At 47.2% G+C, this 13,554-nt stretch overlaps 1 protein-coding gene across 1 annotated transcript in view; it reads right to left on the bottom strand.

Annotated features, from left to right (window-relative positions):
* LOC135808998 (complement C3-like) overlaps positions 1-13,554 on the bottom strand; it is a 61,036-nt gene that overhangs the window by 17,418 nt on the left and 30,064 nt on the right. Inside the window, exons 30-37 of the mRNA XM_065322253.1 lie at positions 12,807-13,009; positions 12,045-12,218; positions 11,660-11,731; positions 10,146-10,294; positions 9,485-9,578; positions 7,799-7,873; positions 7,372-7,477; positions 6,661-6,750 (exon numbers count right to left, since the gene is read on the bottom strand). Coding sequence (XP_065178325.1) covers positions 6,661-6,750; positions 7,372-7,477; positions 7,799-7,873; positions 9,485-9,578; positions 10,146-10,294; positions 11,660-11,731; positions 12,045-12,218; positions 12,807-13,009 — 963 coding nt within the window. The remainder of the gene's footprint in view (positions 1-6,660; positions 6,751-7,371; positions 7,478-7,798; positions 7,874-9,484; positions 9,579-10,145; positions 10,295-11,659; positions 11,732-12,044; positions 12,219-12,806; positions 13,010-13,554) is intronic.

Genomic DNA, 13,554 nt, shown 5'->3' with positions numbered 1-13,554 from the left:
CACAGGTCGAACAGCTCGCCAGCCGGGGTCCTTTGCAAAATCTGTTGCTTGCAGGTTCCGTTGATTGGTGCACAGTTTTGCGGGGCTCCCGACTGGTGTTAACCCTCCTGGCCTACTCGTCATGCGTTCAACAGTTGTGGCCCACCTCTTTTGTGTTTTATTGTCGCCTGTTTATGTTGCTTCATATTTCATTTCCCCTGTCTTTCTGTCTTCTTCTCCGGTCTGTCTTCTTCCGTTTTTTATACACTTCACTTTTGCTTCCATCCACAGGAGTGGATGTCTTTTTTTGGTAGGGGATAGTGTTGTACCTGCGCCTGCACGTGTTATCTCTTCGTCGTAGCTGCTGCTGTATTTGTGTCTCTGTGTGTACATGTGGCTGCACGTGTTGTCTCTTCGTCGTAGCTGCTGCTGTATTTGTGTCTCTGTGCTGCTGACCCGTACATGCTGCTGCGCTGCTTTGTTGCTGACCCGTACATGCTGCTGCGCTGCTTTGTTGTTGACAAGTGCACCTTTTTGTGCTGAGTACACCACCTTTTGTGCTGACGAGGGCACCAATTTCTGATATCATGTTTTCCTTTTGCCATGTCAGTCGTGAGTTGTCAGACGTTCGTTGTCAGAGTCAGTTGTCCGACGTTCGTGGTCAGTTGTCCGACGGTCGTCGTCAGTCGTCAGACATTCGTTGTCAGAGTCAGACGTTCGTTGTCAGTCGTTCGTTGTCAGTGTTGGTTCTTCTTTATGAGTTCCCAAGTCGCCTACTGAAATGAAGTAGAAGAAAAGTACTCTAACAATTTGTAGTAGTCCTTTGTTGTGTGGCGTGGCGAGGAGCGTAGAGGCAGTTCGTACACGATTTCAAACCCGTGACGACATTAACATCACGAAGAACCTCCGCGTGACAAAAGCAGCCTTCAGAGCATACAATGTTGTCCGTGTCCTCTGCGAGGTCGTTCCTCTTTTGGAACATGTGCTCTGTGTGCGCTGGGTCCGCGCGGGCGGCGTGCGGATTGCGCAGGTTGCGACGCAGCGCGCATGCGTGTATTGTACGCATTCTTGTTTTCTCTTCATTGGCTTCTTCCTGAGACTCTCCATTGGTACCAGAAGAAACATTTGGTCCTCTGTATGTGGTGTACGCGTGCATGAGTGAGAGGTATCAGAAGAGCTTATCGTCCAAGACAGGCTTGATCAAGGCATGCTACCCTCTCTCTCTCTCCCCCCCCCCCCCCTCAATCTTTCCACTTAAAGGGGAACTGTCACCAAAATTTTTCTTTGTCTTATCTTGTAGTTCTTTGGCTCCTGATCACGATGGTGTGATCCGTTTTTCTCTGCAATGGCTGGAAGTGGGTGAAAACTTGAAAAGAAGGTGCCCAAAATTGTCCCGAAGTACCGAGTGACGTCACGCCGGACTTGACCTCCACGCGTACATTCCGCGTCAAAAACGAAGTTCAGCCCGTGTGCTGGTCGATCGAGCTAGCTGTTCCAATGTACGGTGCATGTGTAACTCGTATACTCTCAGCACTCAAGCACATACTTGTTGTTACGTAAGTAGTTATCAATATTCGTTCATTGTCTCACAAGGAGAAGAAGAAGACAAGGCAGTGCGAGTATGCGCACAGCCTATCCATGCATTCCTACGGTGTACTATTTATGTATATACAAATTACGTGTCATAAAGTAGCCATGCTACACTATCCTCCTCCTACCAAAAATTCACGCCCTCGTGAATAGAAAAAGAAAACAGAAACATAAAAAAATAAAATAACTCAGGACATAGCAAAATCAGTAAACCGAGCAGGCAGTCCAGCATTGCGAGCGAGATGGGCTCTGACGACAGCGGACAACAAGTAGGGTCATGGTCGAGGGCTTGCAGAGTAAGCACCGTGATGCATCAGACGCGAACCGAATGTTCCTTCTGATCCAACTGCATTAGCCGAGAAAAAACGCATGGTACGACTAGTGCCAGAAACCTTCGGGAGGGCGAACAAATTTTCCACTCACCGCATTGTACCTGGGCAAACTGACCACTGAGAGGTCGACATTCACAGCTTTGGCAGCAGCCAACTCAGTTGCGGAGAGACCAGCAAGTACAGAAGTGGCGACATCCACAGACGCAGTTGTGGCAGAGGAACTAGCTTGCTCTGGCTGATTTGCGGGAGTCTCGAGATGGGAGGGTTGCACCTCCGGCAACAAGGAACGCGACAGACCATCTGCATTCAAGTACTGCCGACCCGGTCGGTGAACAGTAGTGAAGGTGTACTCAGCGAGTTGCTCCACCCGTCGAGCTTTTCGACCGCGTGGTTCCTTCACGGACATCAGTGCGGTGAGGGCAGTGTTATCTGTGTGGGCAATAAAATTCCGACCAAGCAAATAGTGCCGGAACTGATTCGCGAAATGGACAAGGGCAAGCGTTTCCCGGTCTGAGGCATCATAATTCCTCTCTGCCTTCGTCAAGACCCGGCTGCCGAACGCAATGGGGCGTTCCTCGCCATCTTGCATTTGGCTGAGGACAGCTCCAATGGCCACCTTGCTTGCGTCAGTGTCCAAAATAAAGCCACCAGACGAAACAGAAAAGTCGGGATACGCCAACACGGGGGCTGTGGTCAGTGACCGCTTCATAGCCGTCAACGCCGCATCACTACTCTTAGTCCATGTAAAGCTGGCACCCTTGCCTGCTAATACATTCAGTGGAGCGGAGCGCTGAGCAAAACCACGGATGAAGCGGCGGTAAAACCCGGCGTACTCCAGAAACACCTGTACACCTCGTACAGACTGGGGTACGGCCCACTTCACAATAGCCTCAACCCTGGTGGGATCCGGAGCCAAACCTTCAGCCGAAACTTCATGGCCAAGGAAGAGCACCTTCCGTTGGAAAAAAGAACATTTTTCCAAGTTTACCTTTAGTCCAGCAGCACGAACCCGGCCAAATACAGACTGCAGGATCTGGAGCTGTCCAGTGAAGGTAGCGCTGGCATTCAATACACTGTTGAAAAACACTTGACAGAATGGTTGGTTAGGCACACTACACAAACCATGAAGCACCGCTTCCATTACACGGTGGAACGTCGCTGGACCATTTCTACAGCCAGACATAACCAAGAAATCACACAAACCCAACGGTGTCGTAACGGCAGTCTTTGCCGTATCGTCCTCGTGCTTAGGAACCTGCCAATATCCTGACGCTAAATCCAGGCAAGTGAACCATGAACAGCCAGAGAGTGAGTCCAATATGGCGTCAACACGTGGGATAGGATACGCATCTGGCTCCGCAATGCTGTTCAACTTGCGGTAGTCGATACATAACCGGAGAGATCCGTCCTTCATGGGAACGAGAACTATGGGCGACGCCCAGGGTCTAATGGACTCGGTGAGTATACCACGGGACAACAGACCATCCAGCAAAGCTTGCAAAGCGCGCGTAGGCTGCTTAACTGGCTGTATATCACCAGTACTACTACTATGTGGCAAAACATCACAAGGACCAAAATCACCCTCCTGCAAGAGAAACAAGTCATGATTCTCACGGAGAAGCTCTGTAAGTCTGTTCTTTTCAGGTACTGCCAGATGATTCCGAGACTCAACATACGTACGGATTATCTTGGCACGTTCAGGGGATAGCACAAACGGTTGCATATCCGCAACAGATGAATCAGCAGGATCAACATCCTCTCCAATCAAGTTGTCGGGTACAGGAGATAATTCTGCAATATCAACATCTGTAGCAATTTGTACTGGGTAGTCAGAGTGATTCTCCAACACAACTACCGCACCGGACCTGCCAGGTCCAACCGTAACCACACTGGGGGTCACAGACACATCTGGAAACTTGAACAAGAATGAGTCCAGTGGAACAGCAACACAATCCACAGTCACGGATGCCTCTTGCACCGACTTGCACGGGACCAGCACGACATGGCTGGCAGGCAGAGTTAATTTACTACAAACAGTGACACGGGAATAGTACGTGCCCGGGTCTTCCTCAGAATTACTATCATTACTCCAAGAGTCAGATAGCGGTTCAGCGTCCGCCGCAACAACCGGACGGGGCTCTGATGGACCAACACTAGTAGCTTTCACGCCTAGCAGGACTGACAGATCATTAAAAGTTAGTGTGCCTTGAGCAATGTTCAATAATGCTCCATGGTCAAACAAGAAATCAGATCCCAATATCATATCACGGCGGATATCAGGAGACACTACAAATGTATGCAAGAATGAACGCTCTCCAATGCAGCATACAATATCCACAGCACCCAGAACCTGGAGTCCCTCACCATTAGCCGCACACAAACGGGGAGCAGCTTGCAAGGGCACATCACCATACGTGGACAAAAATGTTTGCTCATGCAACATAGAAACACAGGAACCAGAGTCAATTAACGCCGTTACACACTTGCCTTGAACATGGAGATCTAGCGTAGGGACTGACGATACAGCCTCGATACGTACTGCATCTGATGGCTCCTCGTGAACGACTGGGAGTTGTCCCACACCACCAGTCGTACTCAGTTTCCCGAGCGCCAAGGGTTGTGTGGGCAATCTAGAGCAAAATGGCCAGGTTGCCCACAACCAAAACAAATCGGTGGTTCCACCTGACCACCACGACCATACGAATGTCCACGACCACTGCTACTACTATGAGGCTGATCAAATTCGAAACTTGCTCCTACAGGACCCTGTGTGCGTGGAGCAACAATTTCCAAACAGCTCAGTCTCTTTTCGAGGTCGATCAACCTGCGATCAAGTTTCTCGAGCGCCTGAGCTAGTGGATCACGCACTCCGGTGTCATTAGACTGGTGCAACTCTGATGCACTGGCATGTTCGTCAGACGGTATCTTGAACGGACGAGGTCGAGGGGACCTGGTCTTCTTTCTGCCTTTGGACTTGCCCATCTCGATATCTCACTATCAATGGCCCAAGCTACAAACATTTGTACAATGTAGTTCAAAAAAACTTTTGAAAAATGTTACAAAAAATTGACCTACACAAAACATTCTGGTTACGTCACACGGACGTACACGTGCACAGGACATGACGTCAACAGTGTACTTGCTAAGTATGCACGCACACTCACGTGCGCAAAATATTTTTGTGAAAATGTAGCCCTTTCTACACCCAACAAAACTGTTACTCATGCACAGCGAACGATCAGTCAAGAAGTAAAGAATGGAAAGCGAGACGAAGGATAGAATGATCAATACTAGTAAATTAGAACTTAGTCTGTGGGCTGGTCTCCCGAGTAGCTGGAACTGGTCTCAGACTCTCTGGAACTTGTTGACTCTGCAACTTGTCTCTCCTGCGGAGGCGTCTTCCCAGCCGAGGACAAAACCGACGACTATTTTTCCGCTGCCACCATTGTAACTCGTATACTCTCAGCACTCAAGCACATACTTGTTGTTACGTAAGTAGTTATCAATATTCGTTCATTGTCTCACAAGGAGAAGAAGAAGACAAGGCAGTGCGAGTATGCGCACAGCCTATCCATGCATTCCTACGGTGTACTATTTATGTGTATACAAATTACGTGTCATAAAGTAGCCATGCTACACATGTGTGCCTTTTGAACTGTAACACAGATGGGTACGTCGTACCGAAAGAGAATGCCAAAGAGGCAGAGACCCACGTGCAAATCAAAGTAAAAAGGAGCTGAGCTTTCACCTTTTTGACTTCTTCCGCGAGGATCTAAGTTTTATTTTGTGAGCACGGAAGTACGTCGTTGTTTTGAACTTTTCGTGTGAGGAACAAGACGATGATGAGTGCGTATGCAGAAAACAGTGCTCCTCCGGCCGGCGATAACACCACCACCAACCCGAGCCTGAAAGGAACGCAATGTAGGTACGTGAAGGCGATTCATCTGGCGATGTTGCTGAAGATGCAGATGACAAACTCCGACGTCTTTTATTTCAGAGCCGGGTGGGCAACACCGCCACCTTCGATACAACGACACAATTTTCAAGTACAAGGTATGTGTGTCACACTAACAGCAAACAAACATCCTTCCACTCCTTCGTAATCACAAATAAAACAAAGAGCTGGAGCTTCGTGGAGGAAGTACCAGTGCGACAAACTACTGTCCACTTTTGTTTATTTTGTCCCTTTTGCCTTTTGGCATTCTCATTGTGTACAACGTACACATCAGTGTCCGAGTTCAGAAGGCAAGCGTGCACCGTACATCGAACAGTTGGCTCGATCGACAAGCACACGGGCTGGACTTCGTTTTTGACGATGAATGTACGCGTGGAGGTCAAGCCGGCGTGACGTCACTCGGTACTTCGGGACAATTTTGGGGACCTTCTTTTCAAGTTTTCACCCACTTCCAGTCATCGCAGAGAAAAACGAATAACACCATCGTGATCAGGAGCCAAAGAACTACAAGATCAGACAAAGAACATTTTTGGTGACAGTTCCCCTTTAAGTTACCCATCTCACCTTCTGAAGCTATCTGTATAAATACTATACTGACTGAATCATTATGCAGTCGTCTGATGACAGCCCAAGGGCAGGAAGCCATTAGTACCAACGAAGTTTGGTGCTTGCTTTTCATGTTAAAGCCAACAAAATGTGCTATGCCCAGAGTTGCTGGCAGTCTTCTTAATGTGGTGGAGTACACATACCAAATGGACATGACGGTGAAGGTTAAACAAATACAATACATGCAACTGAGCCTACCTGCTCCGCATAGGCAGCCCTGGTCATGACATAGAAGTGAGAGCATGGGATTGCGAGTAGGCAAATTGTAGAACTTATGGCAGGAGATACCTGTCGGAACCAGAAAGAATGGGTAATGCACAGCAGGTAGAAATTAGATTCGGACAGAGACAAAGAGGGAGAGGAGCTGGAGAGAAGGAAAGACAGACAAAACAACCAATTCAATATCCATGTACCGTCAACCTTGTGAATACTGTCCTCGGGTATAACAACAACTCAAGAACAAAGACACGATCCATATACAGTCAGACCTTGCTTATCCGGTCCTCTTTTATCCGGATCCCACGCCATCCGGAAGAAAATCATTGGTTACCGATTTACAGCATATGCCATGCATACATACAGTATGTGTGTTCGATTATCCGGTTCCCTCGCCTATCCGGATATTTTTGTCGAAAACGGATGTGTGTGGTTATGCGAGGTCTGACTGTAGTTATAAACAGAAAGGTTCCAGGCTGTCCAATCAAGTGATCGACGCCCAACGGGGCAGAGCTACTTACAACAAGAAGAGACTCGTAGTTGCACAGCATTTTCATCCTTGTAATTATCACGCAAATCAAACCTGCTATTTTCAACGCTCCTCTGTTTACTTTCTATTGTAAGGCTATTGAGGCAACACCTCAGTTTACCATTGAGCTGCTGTGGAAAACAGATAACACGTTTTCTTCTTACCGGGGTTATAGTAGTCATAAACCTTGATTGCTGCCGGTTGAAGCAATCCCAGCAAAGCTGTGCGGAATAGTCGTAGTGATATTGTCATCGCCTTACCTGCTTTCAACTACACACACGCACACGCACACACACACACACACGCACGCACACACACGCACGCACGCGCACACACGCGCACACACACGCACACACACGCACACACACGCACACACACACCATTTCGATACAATAATTATGGTATTCCAAATAAATTATTATTGCAGGGTGTAGGATTTTGAGTTGTGCGACCAGGGAGGAGAGAGGGGGGGGGGTATACTGATACTACTTGCCATTTTTACACAGTGATTAGCCATGCCCATGCCTGTGGTCACGTGACCACTCCTTACAGCATTAAGTTCACAGTTTAAAAACAAACTGCCATGCTTACACTGGTCAGGTATATCAGCACAGTCTGGCCATGTCGCTCAGCACGCCTCACTCTTCCATATTCCTCCACAATGCGCTGCACAAGGAGAAGAGAACAGGCATTTAATTTTAAAGCGGTCTTTGCTTCAGTGTCAATTTGACAGTTGCAAGTCTCACACAATGCACTTTTTTGTTTTGTTGCTACAAATGCACACTCTTGATTACACAGTTGACTTGATTGAATCATTGTTTGCAGTGTACAGCCGCAGGGACAGTGGCCACACTACGGTCACTATGGTATCGACCTATTGACCGTGTCCGTTTTTCACCCAGGGCCCACGTACAGCCCAACTTGCCAAATTTAGGAAAGAAGCAAAAAAACATGAGGAGCGCCAGAGGAATACTTCAGACGGTTGACCGTATCACCCAAAACAAACAAAAACAAAAAAAAAGCCTTTTGACGCCCTGTGTATATGTGTACATTGCACATGCCTAGGTGCCGGATAAACGAGCTGAATGCACATGGATTTCGCTGCCATTGAAAGGTCCTGAAGATAGACGAAATGGAAATGGCTGAGTACTGAAAGCAATCCTTTTTGGAAATTGAGAGTGCCGGATTAGAGAAGGAGGTTGGATTGTGGCTGTAGTTGAACTACACAGCATTGTATATGCCTTCGAGAGTCACCTCTACAGATACGAGAGTGTAGGTGGTAGTCGTCCGATCCGAGGGGCCGTTTAGATGAGAAAAAAATACGCCCAGGCTTATTCGCCTCGAGCGTATTTTTCAACCGTTTACATGACGGTTGTACGGGGCTGAGTTCAGGTGAGCGACAGCGAGTTCTGCGTGCATTTTATTTTTCAAATCGCACATGAACGCAGAGGTAAATGTTCGTGTATGGTGAAATTTGGATCGAGAAGTGCCGGCTCACACTTCTACTGCCTTTCCGATTGTCACTTATTTTTTTGAGAAGGTGAAGGATCGGATAGGACCTTCCACTGAATGAAAAATCGGAAGAAAAATGCCAAAAAAGAAACAAGAGACGCACTGTCCACGGCGACATCCTCTCAGGTTCACGAGGCAAAATCGAAAAATACGGAAAATTTGCTTATAAGCCCAGGGCTTATATTCTTGACCGTTTACATGACAAAATAAGCCCTGGGTTTTTTAGATAAGCTCAGGGGTCAAGGGTAGGGCTAGTTCAGCTCGGGCGAGCTGAATAAGCTCGCCTCACCATGTAAACGCGTGCTTTAAAATGACTGGGTGACAGATCAAGGCGGGCTTATCGTAAGCCTAGGGTTGAATAAGCCTGGGCTTATTTTCTCATGTAAATGGCCTCTAAGCCTGACCTAAGTCCGGCCTAAGCAGTGTTCAGTAAACTCGGGTACTGTGGTGTGAAACCTCGCTTTTGGACCATTTTGTTTGGTCCCGAATTTTCCTCCATATTCATTTCGACCCTCCTGGGATTCCACTTGAATCTACGAATATGCCATTCTCTTGCCCCATCACTATGACTACAATCCAATAGTGCATGTACAACAAAGAAGTCAGAGGTCGCTGAATGCTAATTGAATTCATGATCTGACAAAACCCAGATGTATTCAAGCACATGTATGCTGGTGTTGGTGACTGACACAGATCAGAAGCAAATTCCTATTGATAGTGATATTCACAATACGAAGCCTGCTGCAGGGTGCTCAAGTAGCTTACATGCAGGTCTTTTACATCCACAGTGAAGCCAGAGAGCAGTGTAATCTCCACAATCACCATCCCAGTGCTGTTCAGCTCACCATTTGCAACGAAGCTGCAACAAGATGTTTTAATGCATGAAATAATTTGATTACAACCTAAAGTTTGGATACCAGTGACAAGTAATGTGGCTGGGGACATGAACTGGAGTCTGCTCACGCACGCAAAGCTTACAAGCAAGAAAGCTGTCCAGTAATAGTGAAATAATTAATCCAGTACAAAGTGGGGTCTGGATACACACGTTTCTCTGAAATACTTCGACCGAAGAGGCCAATTCGATACACACGGTTTTTTTTACTCTCATAGCTCACCAAGCCATGGAAATGGCCTCCAACATTAAATATATTAAAAAAAGCCACGTGGATGTCCACCAATCAGATGGACTGACGTTATCAAACAAGATTGGAAGAAAACCAACATCATTGTTCCTGTTCCTGAAGCCTTTGACTTAGCCGAAAACAGACATGCATCTGGGAACCTTTTCACTCACAGATGCGAGCTGTTCTTTTTCTTATTATAGTAGTAGCTGACAATAGTATGGTGCATATGCATGCAGACACACAGACACACACACATTTTAAAAAATACACTCGCACACCTGCACGTCCTATTTTTCTCTTACCTGACTGTAACATCCATTACAATCATGCAGGATTCTGGCTTTAGAGTGCCTGGTGCGTTCTGGCTGCATGCTTCACTGGGTGTCAGACGAGTGTGAATCGTGAAGTTACATGTCTTCTCATGTTGCATAACATTGTACTTGAGACAATACTGTAGAGTAAAGTAAGTAGAACACAAGTAGAAATTGACATGGGCACATCCCCGATGCTCTTCAGGACAGACAGAATGGGTGTATTTAATGATAGTTTACATGCCGTCCTACCGGTAGGGCCCAAGAAATGGCTATCCAAAAGCGCTTTCGCCGAGAATTTTCTCGGAAAATTTGTTGGTATGCTCTGGTTGGAGCGCTAGCAACTATGTCCAAAGTGAATTTTGACCATGGCATATCACCTGGTGCTTTTCTCAGCTTGCCATATCAGTGGAGTGCAAAATTCCATACTCTCCGCGGTTGCCATGGGCTGTTACCATGGTATTTCGTAATATGCCTTGTACGATCACGTCTAAAATTTGTGGACTCACTTAGCCCCTTGGCAATAAGGGTGATGTTTTAGGTCAATGTTAGAACAGAGGTCGACCTCGGGTACATAGTGGTCAAATTAGCATTGTATTTGGCCGACAACATGTTCTTATTCGGGATTTGTCATTACAACCAACCAAGATTGTTATTGGCAAGTTTGACTGAGCCGCAAAGTACTGTTGACCGGTATACATGTAGTACCACCTACAGGGATAGTACCACCCACAGGGATAGTACCACCTACAGGGATAGTACCACCTACAGGGATAGTACCACCTACAGGGATAGTACCACCTACAGGGATAGTACCACCCACAGGGATAGTACCACCCACAGGGATAGTACCACCCACAGGGATAGTACCACCTACAGGGATAGTACCACCTACAGGGATAGTACCACCCACAGGGATAGTACCACCCACAGGGATAGTACCACCCACAGGGATAGTACCACCCAAAGGGATAGTACCACCTACAGGGATAGTACCACCCACAGGGATAGTACCACCCACAGGGATAGTACCACCCACAGGGATAGTACCACCCACAGGGATAGTACCACCCACAGGGATAGTACCACCCACAGGGATAGTACCACCCACAGGGATAGTACCACCCACAGGGATAGTACCACCCACAGGGATAGTACCACCCACAGGGATAGTACCACCCACAGGGATAGTACCACCCACAGGGACACCTACACGTGGTACGTATAATAACAGTATATGTATATGCTGAAGTGGCTTCACAGAAACAAATTGTTGAGTTGGGGCGATCACACAGCGCATAGTCCATATAGCACAGTACACTAGTGCAATGCACACACCAATAAAGAGAAGACTAGGTTTGGGCATTGTCATCTAGCAACTTCTATCCGACCCTGACTGAGTACACAGATACAATGTGTTTCTATGCTAGGAACGCCAATTCCTTCACGGTTTCAATCATTCAGGATACCGGTAGCTGGCCTCTGCATTGTATGTGGGAACTTACCTGAACTGTGGCCCTGCCTTCACCACTGGCATTCACACGAATGGATAGGCCCTTGTTGAAATTAGGACGGACCTACAAGAACATTGTACATCGGATCATGTCATGCTGCACATTGAAGCCATTTCCATTTAAATGTGTATTCCCGGTGTGGTGTAAAATAACACAGTAAACTATAGATATGCTGGAAAATGTACACTCCACAGTGCAGTGATAATTGGTGAGACAGGTCACCTTGACCATCGAAAGCAGCAACATGCCAGTACAAAGCATCTAAATATCTTGCTCACGAGGCCGTGCATACACATGACACATTTGTAAATCTCAGCATCCATAAATACTGAGTTTATATTTTAAAAGCCCTTTCCCCGAGGTAACATTTACTTACAAGTACACGTTGCTCCAAGTCTTTGTTGAATGCATTGATAGAGAGATGTCTGGCTTCTGTTTTGTTAGTATTCATCATACGTGATGTGAGGGTAATGGACAAATTCTGCTGCAACTGCTCACCCACGTGACAACAATGATACTCAGTCAGTGCTTGGGTCACTAGTACCGTATCCTACAAGGCAACAGTCATGCAACACACACACACACACACATACACACACACACACACACACACACACACACACACATATACACACACACACACACACACACACACATAAGCATGCATGCCCGCACATACACACACACAGCCGCAAGTACACACATAGACGTACACGTGCACCCACAAGTCCTTTCCTTGCTGCGGAAGAAAATCCCGTACATTTCTAAGTGGTTAGGCCTTTATTCTACACAATATAGCCGGGCCCAATACACAATATAGCCGGGCCCAATACACAATATAGCCGGGCCCAATACACAATATAGCCGGGCCCAATACACAATATAGCCGGGCCCAATACACAATATAGCCGGGCCCAATACACAATGCGCGCAACGCAATACGCAAAGACTTTAAGTGCAACACCTTAACGCTAAATGCAATATGCAAGACCCTTGCTCCGGAAGGGTGGTGTGGAGGTGCCAACATGGTTTGAAAAGCAAATCGGAGAGCTCTATTTAACGAGGTCCTGGTTCTCCCATTGGAGGGCATTCTTCCGACCTGTAATATTGTAATGTGATGTAAGGCATTGAAGAGTACCTGAGTAGAGACAAATCCGCCAGAGTCTTTCCTCCAGCGTAAGAACCAGTCTACGTAGCATTGGCCACATTCCTCGATTGCGCCTAGCTGCATCCTTGCCAGCATTGCATACGCTGATGTTTCCAAGAATACGCCAGTACAAGACCGTCCGTTTTGCGATGGGGTTCTCTGATGTCTTGTATCGCACGTGGAGCCATCGATCACTAGATAAAACAACAGTTAAGGTGAAAGTCACTATTTGACTCAGTTTGCTACTGCAAAGTATCAGGAATTCAGGATCAATGACACAATACCACAAGTGCTAGAAGACAAATGGTCAAATTTTCTTCCCCAAATGCTTGGTAAGTTCATCGTAATGCGGGTCAGGAGGGTAAGCAGCAACTTTCAGCCTGTTCATCATTGATTTAGTCCAGACTAGTAAGGCAGGGTAAGATCCTCCAAAATTAGTTAGCCCCTGCACCCGTAAACACGCAAGCACCTCCCAGTGCACCCGCACGCCTAACTCGGGCACTCGCGCACCCACGCAGACAGACAGACACACAGACACACATGCACACACAGACACACATGCACACATATACGCACACACACACACACACACACACACACACACACACACACACACACACACACACACACACACACGCCATCGGCGTACCCATGCTCAAAACTACGAAACTGCGACCGCAAAGAAGGCTCCTTCGCACAAAGACAGCTCAGCAAAACGTGTCTCCATATTAGACGCCAT

This window comes from Sycon ciliatum, chromosome 2 (genome assembly GCF_964019385.1).
Source record: "Sycon ciliatum chromosome 2, ocSycCili1.1, whole genome shotgun sequence".
In the NCBI taxonomy this organism is placed as follows: Eukaryota; Metazoa; Porifera; class Calcarea; order Leucosolenida; family Sycettidae; genus Sycon; species Sycon ciliatum.
Note: the sequence above shows the minus strand (reverse complement) of the source record. Positions and strands in the feature narration are given on the sequence as shown.